General features: G+C 30.3%; 1 protein-coding gene across 2 annotated transcripts in view; it reads right to left on the minus strand.

Moving 5' to 3' along the window:
- Positions 1-490: 490 nt before the first annotated feature.
- The window catches only part of LOC143245155 (uncharacterized), a 45,621-nt gene continuing 27,514 nt past the window's right edge, over positions 491-18,597 (minus strand). Inside the window, exons 6-15 of one of the 2 annotated variants that reach the window (XM_076491142.1) lie at positions 18,374-18,561; positions 16,906-17,049; positions 13,973-14,042; positions 13,452-13,565; positions 12,737-12,873; positions 10,497-10,547; positions 8,069-8,152; positions 6,261-6,436; positions 3,491-3,606; positions 491-593 (exon numbers count right to left, since the gene is read on the minus strand). In XM_076491142.1, coding sequence (XP_076347257.1) covers positions 3,573-3,606; positions 6,261-6,436; positions 8,069-8,152; positions 10,497-10,547; positions 12,737-12,873; positions 13,452-13,565; positions 13,973-14,042; positions 16,906-17,049; positions 18,374-18,561 — 998 coding nt within the window. In that variant the 3' untranslated portion in view covers positions 491-593; positions 3,491-3,572. Of the gene's footprint in view, positions 594-3,490; positions 3,607-6,260; positions 6,437-8,068; positions 8,153-10,496; positions 10,551-12,736; positions 12,874-13,451; positions 13,566-13,972; positions 14,043-16,905; positions 17,050-18,373; positions 18,562-18,597 lie in introns of both variants that reach the window. The other variant, XM_076491141.1, reaches the window with a different exon arrangement.

Here is an 18,597-nt window from a genome sequence, read left to right on the forward strand (position 1 = left end):
TTTCTATTCATCTTGAAATCAACAGTGTTCGTGTATGTTTTTAATACATCTACAAAATTCCTAAATCTTCAAATAGATTTTTTAAAAGATCAACAAATGGTCGTGTATTTATTATTTATATTAAATCTGTAATCTTAAAAAGAAATAAACATGATTTCCACCAGTTTCAGTTGGCCAGACATGTATACTCATTAATACAAAACATACGCTACAAACAGCTCATTTGATTTCAGACTAGTATACAAATACATTTACAAAGCTATTTCAACTGAAAAACTTAGAGCCTCAAATAAGTTATAGGAAACAAATACAAAAGATTTATTTAAGTAATCAATGTTCTTTTTCTCAGTTGTACTGATTAAGAGAGAAAGCAAAGTGATTGTGGTAACACATATATATTTACTTAAACAGTATATAGCAAGGTTAATTATTCAAACTAAAAACATTTAAAGTTCTGAGTACGTTATGTTCCATGTCATACACAAGTTACCTTCTGTGTTAAGATGTGAAATTCCTGCAATTCTTCTTCTGTTAGAGGTGCATAAGCATCGTCATCTAAACATTCTTCTTTCCAACCCATTTCTCGAAGAAGTCTTTCATTAAGGAGTTTAAAAGAAGTTGAGCATATCACATATACATTAGGATATGACAAATAAACTTGTTTTGATACAATAAAATGTTTAAAAGAAATCTCTGTCCTTAATATTAAACCTAAAAAGTAAAATTGATAAATGGCTCAATTTTTTTCCCAAAGCACATTCTAGCTACAAAATCTTCAAAAAATTATGTCAGTTATTCTAACCAAAAACTTTAAGATTTGTTGTGGATGATAAACAAATAAAACCAAGACAGTTATTCCTAAGACTTGCAGTGGGAAGTATTAACTACAAACAGGATAACAAAATTATGCAATCAAACAATTTATCTTTTCAGATTTGTTCCTGCCCACAACTAAGCCCTATGAGGGGAAGCACTGCAATAACAAACAAGAACATTACAGCAACATCAGGGTTTTGCGAGCACTATACTCAAACGCTGGCATAAGACGCCATGTTCACAACACCCTGTTGAGAACATCCAACACTGGTACTTAAGTTGACCCTAGTCCAAATGGACCAGCCAACTGATCCTGGGGTAGGGCATAGCAAGGCCACTCATCTGCAGGAATTTAAGACCATGGTGGTGTGTTAGGGTTCAACCCCTCAACCACCAGTATCCTCTCCTCCCCTTCATGAGTGGATGTTCAGATCTCAGGAGGTAAACTACGGTACAAAACATCCTCGGGAGGTCCCCTCACCATCTACAGGAATCCACATTGAGGGTTTTATCAAGTGATTTACAACTTACAGTGAAACGGACAGTAATTAAACACAGTTGAAAGCACAATAAAATAAACTTGAATCAATAGTTTTGTCATAGTAGCTTTATGTTACAATCTGAAGTCATACTAAAAAGAAAAAAGGGTAATTTAGATTTAGTTTGACTTTAAAATATTAGCTTTTGTGGTTACAAGATCAGTCAAATTGACCAATTCTGTTTTGAGATAGGATATGAAAAAAAAACAAACAGTTTTACTGAAAAAAAATCTAGAAGGTTTTAGGTATTATGCAAAGGAAATTTGAAACTGAAATGAGGAAAATGTATTTTTAATCTTAACATGAAAATTACTTTTCACATAAACTATTCAAATAGTCAACACAATCATAAACAAATTATTTTACTTTATTAAAAATGCTTCACCAAAAAAATTTGTTTTTAAAAGACAGCCAAATTTTGTGAATATACACTCTAGTACAAAGAGGTCAAATGATCGGTCAAATTGACAGAGCCAGTGTTAAGATTGTTAATGAAAATGGGGCAAAGGTTACACTGAACATTTCTAGAATTGTTCAACTCTGTAAGCTTGTGTCTGTAGAATTAAGAAAATTATTAAGTTCTTTCATAAAAGTATGAAGTTTTTAAATACAATTACTTTTTTTGCTCAGGAGAAATGATCTGGGTACAATACAAGTGTGTCAGAATCCAAGACGTTTTTGTGCCCCATTAGAATAAATAAAGAGTTTCAAAATAGCTGAGGGCTATAGTTGTGCCAAAGTTTAGGATTACTGTTTAATTACACAAGATGCTGCCATACTGTTAAATTAAGGATATTTCTCATGATCAGTTGGCTCATGGCACGAGATGAAATTGTGAAATGCAACACTGTTTTCCCCTATGCACTCATGCTGAAGATTAAACGTTTCATTTATTGAGAAAGGAGTTAAGTTCAACAAAAACCACAAAAGTAAATTGAAGCAGATGAAATGTTAGAAGCCATTACAATAACTAATTTGTCTATTACAATCTATAGTCCTCTAGGAAAAAAAATTCTCATTTCAATGTAAAATAATGATTTCATCTTTCACTTACAATGACTCATTAATGGCTTTATAAAATCACATACAAGTCTTTAGCAAACATACTTAATTAAAAATATCTTAGTATATTCAGTTACAGTATAGAAAGTTCCATGGTTACAGGGTGATTAAATGACCAAGTACGTATACTGATTTAGGTAGTTTTACGTAATTCTGCATGATCAATTTTTAAGGCTAGATCTACACACATCTACTTGTTTACCTTTAGAGAATGCATACATCTACTTTTGTATACAGCATTTCTTTACCAATAATTTTAGTGCCCCCAAAACCTGCATTACATTGTGAAAGCTGACTTCTATTATCAGAATAAGTGCATTAAATACCCTCAGAAAATATAAAATGCATCATTAGAAACAGTAGACTATTATTTCTGGGTTTAAGGAAATTGGTTGTCTTTTCTTGATACAAGCAAACAACAACGAGACAGGAACTCTGAAACGCACAAGTTTTCATTTAAATCGCAAAGACTAAACTGCTACTGTCAATTTTGTTGTAGTAAAAAACTTTTCAGCGAGTTTAAGATATATTTTGCTCTCACCAATTTCACATAATTTCAGCTTCAACATGACTGAAATTAGAGTGGAATAAGTTACATCTGTTGTTTTCATCCCTCACTGTTCAGTATTGCTAGACATTTCTCTTTACACACATTATATGAATAGATAAAAATAAAATACATGATAACCCCATAAAGGCTTTGTGTACTGTGCTTTTATTGTACACTAAAATTCAGGTTTAATTATTTTCTTTCAAACAGATGTTTAAGTATCTTTTAACCCTATCTGGTAGTCTTGAGGCCTATAGAAATTTCCTCTGTACTTTGCTCTCCTCACCAAAGTTTTAAGCCACCTATCAGACATCACAAATGTGTAAGAGAGCTTAAAGTATACCTGCCAAATATCATCTTGAAAAAGACTAAAGATGACACCACTTATACGTCACTGCTCTACGTACAGTAGACTACTGTACCTGAGAAGACGTGTTAGTAGTGATTAAGAAAAACATTGCAATACTGTTAACACTTTTAAATGATGCAGAATTTTACAGATGCTGCAAATAAAACACACTACCTCTCTTCAGCTTCAAGAGAACTTGAAAGCATATTGGCATCTTCTTCATCTTTGATTGAAATCTTTTCAATATTGATTCCATTCACACAGTGTTCTCTTTCAATGTCATCACTAAGCTGCAACACAATTAACACATAACCATTAAAACTAGCAAAAAACATGTCCAAATTAAAACAAACCTTAAACAGTTCAAGCTAGCACATACACCAAAAAAATGTTCATATTAACAAAAACATGTCCAAATTAACAAATACCAACATTTAAAACAGTTAAAATTAATACATATAAACACTGAAATACATGTTCAAATTAACACATTAACAATGGATAACTTTATAAAATTAACAAAGAAGGTTTTGAAAGTGAACTTTTCTTTTTTGGTAACTAATAGGTGTAAAAAGTTACCACATTTTTTGTAACTCACTTTAAACAGCAGTATTCTAATTTATAAAAAATAAAGGCATAGAAGTGTATATTAGATGTTTATATGTTTACTACAGGTGTGAACTACACAACATCCTTAATGTATCTTCAATGAAAGAAGCTTAGCAAATGCAGAGGTCACTATTCAGTGAAGTAAAAACAATTTGAATTTTGTGCAAAGCTACACAAGTGCTATCTGTGCTAGTCGTTCCTAATTTAGCAGCGTAGGACTAGACAGAGGGAAGACAGCTAGTCATCACCACCCACTATTCATTGGTAACCCACCACTAACTATTTACCAATGAATAGTGGGATTGACTATATGTTATAAAACACCCACAGCTGAAAGGGCAAGCATATTTGGGGTGACAGGGATTCAAACCTGCAACCCTTAGGTTACTGGTCAAGCTCCATAACCACCTGACCATACCAGGCCATTTAATTATTAAACCTTAAAAACTTTTAAGTTTTGTATGCAATTCTGTAAAGGGCTTTGGAATGCATGCTTTGACCTACCAGATATGAATCCAAGATGGTACAAAATTTTAAAAAAAAGTTTTAAGGTTTAATACTCCATTACCAATGTATACAAATAAACTTGGCATAAAAATATAACTAATAAACCAAATATTATACATTTTAATCTCTTGTTTTATAATGAACTATTACAAATATCCTAAACATTCTCTAGTATGTGACATTTTTCTCTTGGTCTTCCCTTTCCTAAAATTTATTTTCCACCCTTTTAGATGTATAGAAATTCAAGTAAATTGCCCATCATGTTATAATATACTTATTACTCAAGCAAAATATAATTTTTGTAGTCTTCAAATCTTATTTGGTAATGTAGCCATAAACCAGAAAAATCAAACACTGCTTGCCACATGACATACCACACTGTTTTCTGTATGAAGAATGGTGCATTTTGCTCAGAAAAAAAAAATTTCCCAGTAAATATATCAAGAAGCTCAGCTGAATTTTTAGCAGATCTTATCACACAGAAAGGCAGAAAACGGACAACAGTTACAGTACTTTTACTGTTTACATTATTTTGTGTTCTTTGGTGCATTAGTTAATTAAATGAAGCATTGTGGTGTACCAACAGTATTAAAGTAGAATTAAGTTTTAACATTTGACAAAAAAAGATATACTATATTTCTTGTTTTCCAAGTGTACTCTTTATATATTATAAATGTGAAAATTACAAGGACAAAAAATAAGAAAATACTCAGTAGCTCTGACACTTAATTCTTTTAGACAGGACAAGAATAAATTAATGCTGTATCTCCAACTCCCCTTTCTGTTAGCTATATTTTTGTGCACCAGCAATATCTGATTGAGTTTTATTACTTATCAGAATCTTTATCAGCCTATCACCAGATTGAAATTCTTTCAGGCAGGATTAGAACAAATTAATGTACAAGATCTTGGGTGTGATAAAATACACCAACTGAAATGGTTTGACTGTCAGAGTTGAAAATTCAAATCATTCAAGAGATAATGAGGCTACATACTAAGAAAAAAACAAAGATTCTCGCATGAGCCACTCATCCATGAATAATAATTTCTTTCTGGGGTATGCTTGAGAGTCTCTCAGGCATTGTATAATTCTATAGGAAAATGAGCTACACATTCACTGGCTAATTTACAACTTGTACAACAGGATTATTAGTCATAGTTCAATAGGGAATAACACAATATCAAGTATACATAGATATATATGCTGTTACAAGCTTTAAGCTCTCTAGGATAAACAATCGTGGTTTCTTACAATTTACAGTCATTCCAGAGAAAAATATGAAAAATTTAAAATTATCCCCCACTTTTTAAAGATGGATACAAGGTGAGTCAAACAGGTTGATCCTGAATAGTTACGGTATTTAAAAAATATCTTATAAAAAGCAAAAAACCTTTAACATTTATATAGGAGGAATAATGCAAATGAAATTTTTAAAATGTAGAAAAGTATTTTTTAATGTTAAACACAAAAATAACTTTACATTCAAAGCAGTGAAAAGTACACATATCACAAAAGTTTTAAAAATATTCAATTGGAAATTTTTTTGTCTACAAAAGACCTAATATATTTACATCAAATGTGGTAAACTTTCAATAAATAAAAGTTCTTTCAGACTCCCAGTACTTGAGAAAAAATCAAACTCAGCTTTTCTATGAGCCACTCATCTTAGCTAATAATAAAATTTCTTTATGATATATGCTTGAGAGCAAGTCATCCTGCAAAACTATGTAATGCACGAGTTACACATTCGCAGGGTACGTTTCTAGAATTATTTAACATCTCGCAAAACCATGCTTACAAAGAAATTTTTCATGGGACTTTAAATACCTGCGAGAGGTCATTCTCAGTTTTATTTCCATCAAGTCCTTTCTGGTAATTATCATCTTTTGGTCTAATTCATTCATTTCACTCTGTAAGCCCTTCAGAAAATCACTTTTGTTTCCTCGTGCTTTGGGATTCTTGATGAGGATTTCCATGTGTGGTGGAGGAGTTGGGATGGATTTCTAGGTAGGGTAAATAATGATGTCACCTAGCCATTTATATTTCAGACATCTGTAATAATTATTATTGAAAGAAAAACACATTTCTGTTTCTAATAGTCTAATGCTTGAATATTTCATAGTTGTTAATGTTATTTTTATAATATATAAACAACGACAATCATCTACACATCAGAAAATGATTATTTTGGCTCATTCTTAACAATGTTGCACAACTTATATTAACCCTCTTCCCACGAGCATCATTTTGCACATTACGAAGTTTTGAGTTACAATCAAACTTTAATTACTTTATCACAGTATAAGAATAAACTTTACATAAAAATGTAGCTAACAAGCCAAATTATTATACAAGTTTTAAGTTCTTAATTTTATGAAGCAATATTTTTAAAAAAATCCTCTTTCACAAGTTACCAATAGCTCTCCGATACTGAATATACCATTTATAACCAACAGAAAGCCAGTTTTAAATCTACCAAATTGTGCATTATATTTTTATTACTATAAAAGTTATTAAAATGTAAAAATTTGACTCTTACATTAAATTAAGTAAAATAAAGAAAAACGTACACTTGCAAGCAACTGGTAAACAGCCCATGCATTATAGAATTTTATAAAATAACTAGCTACAAACTTGCCAAATATGTGGTGGGAATATTAGTTGCATATGGTTCAAAGGACAATAACAAGAAAATTTAAGTAGAAAGAAATGTAGACTGCTCCAAATTTTAGACTGCTCCAAATTTTAAACTATTTCAAGTTACAATTTAAAATCATTCTAGGAAGAAACAAAAATTTACAGTTACTTCAGACTTTTCATGATGGTTACAAGGTCAGTCAAACTGACCAACCTGATAAAGTTACAGCAGTAAATAACAGATAAAATATAAAGTTTTAGTCAAAAGTGTATAATGCAAATTGTACAAACTTTATTGTCACAGTTAACTCTTGTTATGGACTTGGTCAATTTGACTTTAATCTTAACCACAAATTGACCTTTAGTTTCTGTGCTATAACTTTTAACATGTTTTTTTATGTATCATTTTGAAGCTTCACAGGCTTTCAATAATCATTTTTTTGTACATCAAAATTGGATTTTTAATGAAGTAATTTTATTAAAAACTTTCTCCATGATTATATGGGCTCAGTGACTGCTTCAAGTGTAAAGTGATATTCATGTTAAAATTAAAAATACTTTTGTCAACTGAAAAATCAGATTGCATTTACATATTAAAATTTAAAACTTACATTTCCTGAAAACATTTAAGTAGATAGAAAAATAGCCTATTTCTATTATAGGTAGTAATTTACAGCCTCAAGTCTGCATTACACTTTTTGTCACAAGTTATTCAAAAGATTTAAAAATAAAACTGCAGTTTTATTATTTTGTCTTTTTAATTTAAATTACATGTACACTTATAATACTGTATTAATTATCACAGTTTTGCAAGTGCACATAAGCTTTGCTCAATAAACTTGGCAGCATTTTAAACCTTGTGTTTACATAACATTTATATTTTTAATTATTTCAATGTAAGCTGTGGTATACAAGCAAGTTGACATAGGAAAGAATTTTAAGACATGAAAATAATCTAAAAGCAAGTATTGAAAGCAACTTTGAAAAAAACAAATTACAGATCGACTTGCAGAGCTTGACAATGGCTGAGAAGCAGTAGCATTGTTCATTCTGGTAATTCCAAATCCATTGGTTATTGTTTCCTAAATTAAAAGAAAAATATTAGACAAAGATTTGAAAACTAAATTGTAGTAGTATGGAAGTTAGATAGTTTAATCTTTTCTTCTTAAAACTAGCAACTAAAACAGAGAGAAATCAATTTAAACCATCTTCATCACTTAAACTTTGAAATGTAGATATTTCTTATACATTGTTACCAAATATTACTGTATGATATTAAACAGAGAGATTTCAACTGATCAATTGAAATAAAAAATCACAAAGACTAACCTATACAATTATACAGCATATGTTAACATTGTTCATTATGATTAAAGTTTACAATGCTTGTCTAATTTCATTAATTCTGATCAATGTTATTGTCTAACAAAACAAAATGTTTAATTTAGAGTAACATGCACCACTCAGAGTAACTAGAGTTACTATTTTTATCTTATGTTTGCCAGATGACCAGATTACATACAGTTATCAGTAGTTCAACTGGAAGGCAATATCAAATGCCAGCCACTATCATAAAAAACAAATTCATTCTCAGAACCTTTCTAAACACAGTAGCAAATTAATGGTTGAATTAAAGGACAAGGTAATAAGTAATTACTATATAGCAAAACAAAATCAAAATATTTCATAATTAGACTCAAATGATTGTATAAGCTAATAAATACAAGAATAACTCATGCATGATTTCCACACCCTTAAACCTATTGTTGTGGGTCACAAATCAGGTCATGTCACCACATTTGTTGACTTACATTCAAAATTTTTTTAGAACTACCATTTCATGAATGTCAGTTGAATTATCTACAGTTTGTTTCTAAATAAATGTTAGTATTACACATTAGTTAATATATTAGGTGTATTCTTTAAATATTTACTTTTAACTATCAATTTGTGCAAGTCATGTGGTATGTCAAATGCAGCACTGGTTTAAATTATATGTTTGTGTTGTGAAAATATTAAGTCTATAGTTTTGTAAAAATCAGGAACTCAAATTACTATATTTACAAGCTAGAATGTAAAATAAAAACCTTGTATATTTTCATTTTGCTGAGATATGGTTTATGTACTGAATCAAACAGTGCCCAAATTCCCTCTTTCCATTTTTGGAAGTAGTCACTTATACACACTTACTTCATTATGTGAATAAACCAATCAACAGCTTAGAATGTTCCCAGGTTGGGTTTCTCAGCCATTTTAATACATTAGAAGCTGTTCCATTCTTTCAAACCAAGATTACAGTTGGTAGGTTGTATCATTAATCTGATTAAAATTTAATGGTTTGTTTTCAAACCTAAATACAGCTTCATTACTAAACTTGATATATTAGTGGAATTTGTGGTATCGATATAGCAATTTACAATTTTTTTCGATTATTCAACTGTGAACATAAAAACATAAAAAATACATTTTGTTTCATATCCTTTATGGGTGAAAGTTTAAAAGGCTCAGCAACCTATATCCAGCAGTAACTAAATTTAAAACGCCACAGCTAAAATGAGAGTTTTGTTTTTCACTCCTTTATTCACCGTTCTGAATTACTTGTGCCATGTCAATGTAAGTTATGTTAAACACACAACTGGAAGGTAAGTATAATAAAAATATATAACATTAAGAGACTTTGCACTAAACATATATTTGTGTCATAATCTGTAACAATTCTACAATGACTAAAGCACTTTTTTTTTCTTTTAAATGGTGGTTACAGGATTGGTCAAATTAGCATACCCAACATAGTTAGGGTAGAGAACATAAATAAAGTCTTGCTGAAACCAAACGTTTGAAATGTATTTAGGAGGTTTTAGAGATTACGCTAGTAATATTCAAGAATTTAGGGAGGAGTAATAGTTTAACATGAAAATCATCTTGCACTTGAACTAGTAACATAACAGACTTGACATTGTCACAAAAAAATGTTCAGTAAAAATACTTCATTAAAAAGTGATTTTATGTATAAAAAAATTGCAATCTGTAGTAAAAGTCTGCCAACTTTTGCAAAAATGCAGATACTGCATCTGAAGTTTTACTATAAATGCTTGGTGTGGCAAGTATGTATATGAACTCATGTATATCAAACCCATTATGAAAGGGTTAATACAAGTACCATAATTCTGATATTGAAATAAACAGTAAATACTTTTCCATGTCTCTTCAGATTTAAAAACAATTTCTATTCTAAACCACCAGTGTATTAGTATGTAAATATTAGTCATATTTCTGGTTTAGTATGTTGATTGAGATGTCTTAGCAATCAAATGCTTTAATGACAAATGTTTTAGCGTAAGAAAATTAGAAGCACAAAAATTAAAGTTCCTTTATACACCTTACACAATGATTTTTTTGTATCGCACCTTCTGCAACACAACTTACTTTTGATGACAGTATCACACCTTCCCCAACCGGTTTCTTCATCTGGGAACTCTGCTAAATAACAAAGTTAAAAAAAATTCAAAAACTTGTCACAAAATATTCACAAGTATAATCAAGTGTTAATTATAATGTTGCTATGAAGATAAAGACTTAGCAAAGTTGTGTTCTGATAAGTTTTATAAAAGGGTTTTAACATTCTACCACTATAATAATAGTAATAAATATAAATTCCCCTTATAGGTTTAATATGCATGTAGTATGTAAATGTTACATACTACACTCTCCAAGTGTATAACTGATCTTTTCAAAATGTTTAAATTTATCTAAGTCCTAATACAGATCTAAGTGCTGTTGATGTAATGTGCTAAGCTTCAGCCTGAGGTATTACCTTCTGTGACTGATCCAGTTAAGTATCAACAGTTCCATGAGATAACTATTATATCACACTGTGTATGCAGAACTGTTTTAAGACTGTTGCATGGGGCAGAAACACAAAGCTTCCCATGACTAAATGTTTTGCCTGGTCAACTACATAAAGTGCTTTCTGTAAGTTGTTTTATTGGTTCTCGGGCAGATTCATTTTGATCTCCGAGAGCTGCAGACTCGCATCTGAAAGGACCAAACCTTATTACTGAGGATCTTTAGTTTTACTTTGTATTTTTACCACCTTTGTTGTTAGACATTCTATCCAGATCAACCTACTTAATAAAAACAATCTTTCACTGATTATCTTTATTTAAAATGTGATTGATTTCTCTTAAAATTTTATTACTCCAGTCTGCTTTACTGAACAATCAATAGTTTACTAAATTAACTTCATTTTCAGAAAAAGTTTATTTTTATTCTCAATTTAAACACCATGTCTTGTCTCAATAACACATCACTCCACTCACTTCCAAAAACATTAACACTTCAATCTTCTACTCTTGGCTAAGTTTAACCTTGAATTACCACAAGAATAGCTAGCACAAACCCACTATTGTATCACTTTCATTATATGTACAATGGCTGGCATAAAAAAAAAACAATAACTTTATTTTTACAATTTTGAAAACATGGGTTGTTAACTGAATTTTTTCATATTATAATTTTCTTAAACTGAAAATGAATTTCCAATAAGTAATTCTCACTCATGAGAGTAGATTTTCACATTTTATGCTCCCTTCCACATGCAAAAACTTATTTTTGTATAATGCATGCCATAAGCCTTACACACCCCTCTATACTGGAATCAACTATCATGAGCCATCTCCCTAGCAACAGAAGAGCAACACCATTACATGACAATGTGTCTCCCTCTATGCACCACCACCGAACCATCACTTTGAAGACTAGCAAAAGAGATAAACACCAGAAGATTGTAATGAGGAGAGTGGGAAGTGTAAGCAGGAAAATACCCATAAAAGATACATACTCAGTTCAGGAAAATCATAATATCAAATATATCAAAATGAGGGACCAATGCAAAGAAAAACAGACGAGCAACAAAACAAAGTGAATAACTTACGAATACTTAGAAAAATGGGGTATTGCTCATAGGCACTGAGAATATTTCTCAAAGCACCATCTACCAATTATAAATTTTGTTCAACTAAGACATTTTAATGAGCTGAGACACAGTTAGCACCATATTTAGTATTTTACTTAGATCATTAAGACATTCCTTGTAGTAGTAGAAATATATTTTTTCCGAGTTTAATCAACTTATCTAATAAGTCAATGTCAAGTACTGCATAACTGTTTCTAACATTTTTTAAAAGAAAATCATTAGTACAATGTCATTATCCTTTTTAATGTTAAGATAAATTTTAAAACACTATAAGCATTAACTTTTGCAACTTATTTGTGTAAAACTATTTAATACTTACAAGTTATATAAAGCACGACCCCAAAGAAAATTACATCTTCAGAACCTGTGAATCAATCTTACAAAATAAACTTGCAATAACTCCTTAAACATCTGAGCAGAATTTTTGTAAATATATTAATTGGACTTTTTCACAGAAGAGCTTTATATATCTGCTTTGGAGCAAACCCAAACATCTAAAGAGTAATGTTGAATTTGTTTCAAAACAGGTATTTTTTATTAAACTAATCTGAACACAGATATTAGACAAGTTTACATTAAACTTAAGTATATAATTTCTTTAATACGTTAAGTTACAACATTATTTAATATCAATTTCCTTCCTAGTTTTGTTCACTACAATTAAAAATGTATGCATTTGTTGGGTTCTCACCTTAGCAGGAACAAGAGCCTTGTACAGAGAGTACCTTGCTTGACTCAAATCACTGGTTTTACTATTGTGACTCACAACAGCAGCATGAGAACTTGGCTTGGGATTATTTACAATGTCACTCAGAGAAGTGATGACTCCTTCGTAAAAAATAATGAAATTTCATTGATAGAAAAGGACACTATGACAATTATGTTATACACACACTGAAAAATCAATGATACAGATGTAAAAAAGAAACATTACAACTACTTATGCCATCTTTAAAATTCAGCTTTTATGGATAGAATTATTTCTAACAAAAATCCAAATTACTAGATGCCACTCTTAAATAGAGTAATTTCTTTAGTACCACATACCTCAATGGACTTTATATTTGGTTTTAAAAGCTTCCAGCTCAAGTGAAGATATTAAAAGACTGATGTAATTTTTAAAAAAACTGAAGAATTTATCAACATTGTGGTTTCAAGAAAAATAAGTAAAACAAAAAATCCTTTCCAAGCTATAGAAATCACAGCTTAAAACTGTATAAAGAAAATGTTTACCTAACATACAAGTTAAACTTGCTTTTACTTATTTTGCATTAAAGCACAGACCCACTTAATAGGCTCTACTTTTCCCACCAAAAGTACCAAAATTTAACACTAAGCCATTGGATGAGGGAATATTAAACTTCCTACTGAAATGTCTTTCACAGATTACTTTCATTCACACATACCAGATGAGGTCTTGCCTTGTACTTCTGATCCCAAGTCAGTTTTCACAGATCTTTGCACTAGATGAATCCTCCTACTGATAACTGTTCCATGCACTTTGGCATTCCGTGGATTTTCTGTGGAAAAGCTTCTGTCATTATGATCAGGGACAGAAAATGAAACAACTACAGTGGGATAATATGATCATAAGGTTTTGTTGATACCTAACCCTGACATAATGCTCCAAATTTCAACAAAACTCAAAATTCTTTAGAATAGCCTGATATTGTGAAATTGTATAAACTTAAGACATTGCCAGAAGGTGATGTGGTGTAGAATATAAAGTACAGCTAAACTGGTTTATTTTAAAAATTAACTTTACCTAAATATCCCAAAGAAAGAAAAAATTAACCACTCCTACATACTGCACCAAGTTGAGAGATATTTTGACCAAGGTTATGCACACAATCATTTTTTACATAAAAGTGTAACTAAAGTAACCTTCATACTGAAACAGGAAGCGTGGTACATTTACAATACTTACTCCAAACCCCACCATTCACTTGTGGCAACTGGCTGGGTAAATTATCGGATGTTTCTCCATGTAGTGATGGCTGAACAGAATCAAAAAAATAAAACATAGCACATTCAAGTAAAATAAATACTGAAAAAAATACAAAATTCATATTTCTTATTCATTAAAACTACATATAAACTTTGTAAACATACTGTTGGATGTAAGGGTTCTAACAAAGCACCAAACAATAGGCATTTTCTTTGATGCTTAAGTTTATCAAATACAATTTACTATTCAGTCACAACAATACTGAAAGATTATACAGTGCTAAGAGATTAACACCACAATCTTCAAGCTTTTCCCAGTAAAACACATATAAGAGTGAAAGATTATACAGTGCTAAGAGATTAACACCTCAATCTTCAAGCTTTTCCCAGCAAAAAACATATAAGAGTGAAAGATTATACAGTGCTAAGAGATTAACACCTCAATCTTCAAGCTTTTCCCAGTAAAACACAGAGTGAATCCTCAAATGCTAGAGCATTTTAAAATTCCTTTAAGCAATGTCAGGAAAATTAATACTTTTTTCCTTTTCATAAGCTGTACTTGTGTGCCAGCAATACCTAGTGTGGGGTGTTTCATTACTCACCTGAAACTAATCAGACTATTAAATTGAGAGCCATTTAGGCAGAATTACAGTAAATTAATTTAAGACATTAGCCTGGTCAAATACTCCAAATGAAAGAGTTTAACCTCCTGAATACAAAACTAATTACACTTTACATCAGTCAAGAGATGGTGTAGCTACGAGCTAAAAGTTTGTGCTTGAAAAAACAACCATTCTACAAGCCATTATGCTGTGGGTAGAAAAACCCATGGCATAGCAGATATCAGAAAGTTGTGACTGTTTTTAATTCACTATGCATTACTTATTGGAAATACTATAAATTATATGCAACATAATAAAATTAAATGTCAAAAGATGGCATGGCTGATAAGGTCAGTATAACAAATCTTGTTACATTATACATTTTATATTTTTAAGTTACTAAGACTAAACTTTATGTTTTCATGTCAGAATATGTAATCATTCCAGAACAAAAAAAAAAGGGCAAATTTATTTCCTAATTTTTTTTTTTTTTATAGTGCTTACAACATTGATCAGCCCATAGAGAGTTAGGGTAGAGTAAATAGATGAAATACAAAGTCAGTGAAAAACAATACTTGAAATGTATTTAGATGGTTGTAAAAAATACAAATAATATTTGAAATTTCTAAAAGAATAATTCTTTAATAACACAAAAATCACTTTGCACTCAAAATACTCAAATCTTTAACAAAAAATACCTCAAAAAGTTCCGACTTGTAATGTTTACTAAAAGTCTACTAAATTTTGTGGAGATACACATACTATATTAAATTATAGTACAAGAACTTCACATGTGCAAAAGTGTATATGAACTCTTATTTTACACTTAGCCAATCATGCAAGGGTTAAGCTTAGATCAAAACACTTACAATGTAACAAAATATTTAAATGTTAAGATTTTGTTTGCAATACTTAAAATTCTGTATACAAAAATATACTATTATAAAACTTAGTTTTTGTCATCTTAAAAAAGCATCACCTTTCAAAGAGGTTAAATCATACAGAGACACTGAACTGACATAAAACACATTAACTACTTGTACTAGAGACACTGAACTGACATAAAACACATTAACTACTTGTACTAGAGACACTGAACTGACATAAAACACATTAACTACTTGTACTAGAGACACCTAACTTATAAAACACATTAACTACTTGTACTAGAGACACCTAACTTATAAAACACATTAACTACTTGTACTAGAGACACCTAACTTATAAAACACATTAACTACTTGTACTAGAGACACCTAACTTATAAAATACATTAACTACTTGTACCAGAGACACCTAACTTATAAAATACATTAACTACTTGTACCAGAGACACCTAACTTATAAAATACATTAACTACTTGTACTAGAGACACCTAACTCACAAAATACATTAACTACTTGTACTAGAGACACTTAACTTACAAAATACATTAACTACTTGTACTAGAGACACCTAACTTACAAAAAATACATTAACTACTTGTACTAGAGACACCTAACTTACAAAATACATTAATTACTTGTACTAGAGACACCTAACTTATAAAAATACATTAACTACTTGTACTAGAGACACCTAACTTATAAAAATACATTAACTACTTGTACTAGAGACACCTAACTTACAAAATACATTAACTACTTGTACTAGAGACACCTAACTTACAAAATACATTAACTACTTGTACTAGAGACACCTAACTTACAAAATACATTAATTACTTGTACTAGAGACACCTAACTTATAAAATACATTAACTACTTGTACTAGAGACACCTAACTTACAAAATACATTAACTACTTGTACTAGAGACACCTAACTTACAAAAATACATTAACTACTTGTACTAGAGACACCTAACTCACAAAAATACATTAATTACTTGTACTAGAGACACCTAACTTATAAAATACATTAACTACTTGTACTAGAGACACCTAACTTATAAAATACATTAACTACTTGTACTAGAGACACCTAACTTATAAAATACATTAACTACTTGTACTAGAGACACCTAACTTACAAAATACATTAACTACTTGTACTAGAGACACCTAACTTACAAAATACATTAACTACTTGTACTAGAGACACCTAACTCACAAAATACATTAACTACTTGTACTAGAGACACCTAACTTACAAAATACATTAACTACTTGTACTAGAGACACTTAACTTACAAAATACATTAACTACTTGTACTAGAGACACCTAACTTACAAAATACATTAATTACTTGTACTAGAGACACCTAACTCACAAAATACATTAATTACTTGTACTAGAGACACCTAACTTACAAATTCTTGATGAAAGTTTTTGCCAGGTACTTCCTTTCCACTTACTGACTCACTACTTCGTCCTGGTGAAGAGACCATCTGTTTGCTTTTGTTTTGAATACTTCCACATCCTTTACCAGACTCTCCATGATGTGAAAATCCATACTAAAGGAGATAAGAGGGTTCCAAACTTAAACATATGTTCTAACAACTGTACAAACAGAGTGCATTAAATTAGCATTTTCATTATCTGATTGATTCTTAGTTCAGATCAATAATATTAACTTACTTTGATTTGTTGTATACAATGTTCACTGTAGTATTTAACAAGTGTCATTTCATTTAATTGGTTTTCTAAAGAGCTTAAAATAATTTTTTTAGCTCTCTGAAAATAGAACTATATATGAAGGATAATCACACAGATACAGGCCTCACTTGAGCAAATGAAATTACAGAATGCACACACCACACTATTTTTTCTCAGTCTCTTAAAAATACAAAGCAAGATATGAAACCAATTTCAACTTCACCATATAGTAAATAAATGTTTGAGAATAAGACAATCACAATAATACATACAATTCATACACTATAACTAGTCTTAAAGTACAGTGTTGTAAAACTTATTTTTCTAAATACCTCAAAATAAAAGGGTGAAGTACACATGCCATTTTTCTTTCATTTATTTTTTTAGCTCTTTGGAAAAATAAAATTTAACATTTTTGGTTGAATGTAGCAATAATTTTTCAAGATTACTACTTCACAAAAACAGTATCAAAACATGAAAGTTTAAACATTGTGTCATTACTGTCAACAGGCACAAAAGCATCTTAATTCAGAGATTATATGAAATTTATGAAACAATCTAAAAGTTGGCCATATAGCTTATTCACCGAAAAGGTTCTAACACTTTTTAAAAAAGAAATGGGAATAAAAAAAAAAGTTATGTTATATATGTGTGCATGTGTTTTGATACATATTGCATCACGTACTTATTCACCAGGAATACAGAATTAAACAAGTAGAAATTAGAAGAAACCTTTATGTAACACATACACAGCAAACCTAAAAGCATAAGTCATGATACAAATCTTGCTGTCAGCTATTGGATGTGTAATTTTGGGAGTGTTTTTGAATGAGATTGAAAGAGTTCAGTTTAACCATACATTTTTCTTGAATTACAAAATAATTCATGGCTACAGAATTACGTTTATCTTAGATCTTCTAAACACAGCAAAAATCAGATACAATTTTTATGATTTACCAAATTAACTGTTTATTTTTTGCATGAATATATCACTTAAAATTGTCTGATTAGCAAATTAGAAAAATCCCTTTAAAATTTGCAAACGTACAAGATATAAGTACAACATCAAATCATAAATATACTTTTATTGAATATCTAATAGTGAACTTGCACAAATACTTATCTCAGCAATGTTTTCATTTTTTGCTGAATAATACATGTGTATTCATTTTTGGAACTAACCTTGGAATGGTATGAAGGATCTCTGAAGTCATGCCTACTGTGAGGACGGCAAAAAACTGATGATTGAAAAGAAGCAGGTTGTGCTACAGAGCTGCCAGTGCCAAACTGTCTGGTGTTATAAAAATGTTGAGAGTCATCATCACTGTCTACTGGATGATGACGGGGAGGATAATACGACTTTCTTTTGCCTGAAAGAAACAAAGGTGAAAAATGTTCTTAAAAAA

The sequence above is a fragment of the Tachypleus tridentatus genome, chromosome 2 (genome assembly GCF_004210375.1).
Source record: "Tachypleus tridentatus isolate NWPU-2018 chromosome 2, ASM421037v1, whole genome shotgun sequence".
In the NCBI taxonomy this organism is placed as follows: domain Eukaryota; kingdom Metazoa; phylum Arthropoda; class Merostomata; order Xiphosura; family Limulidae; genus Tachypleus; species Tachypleus tridentatus.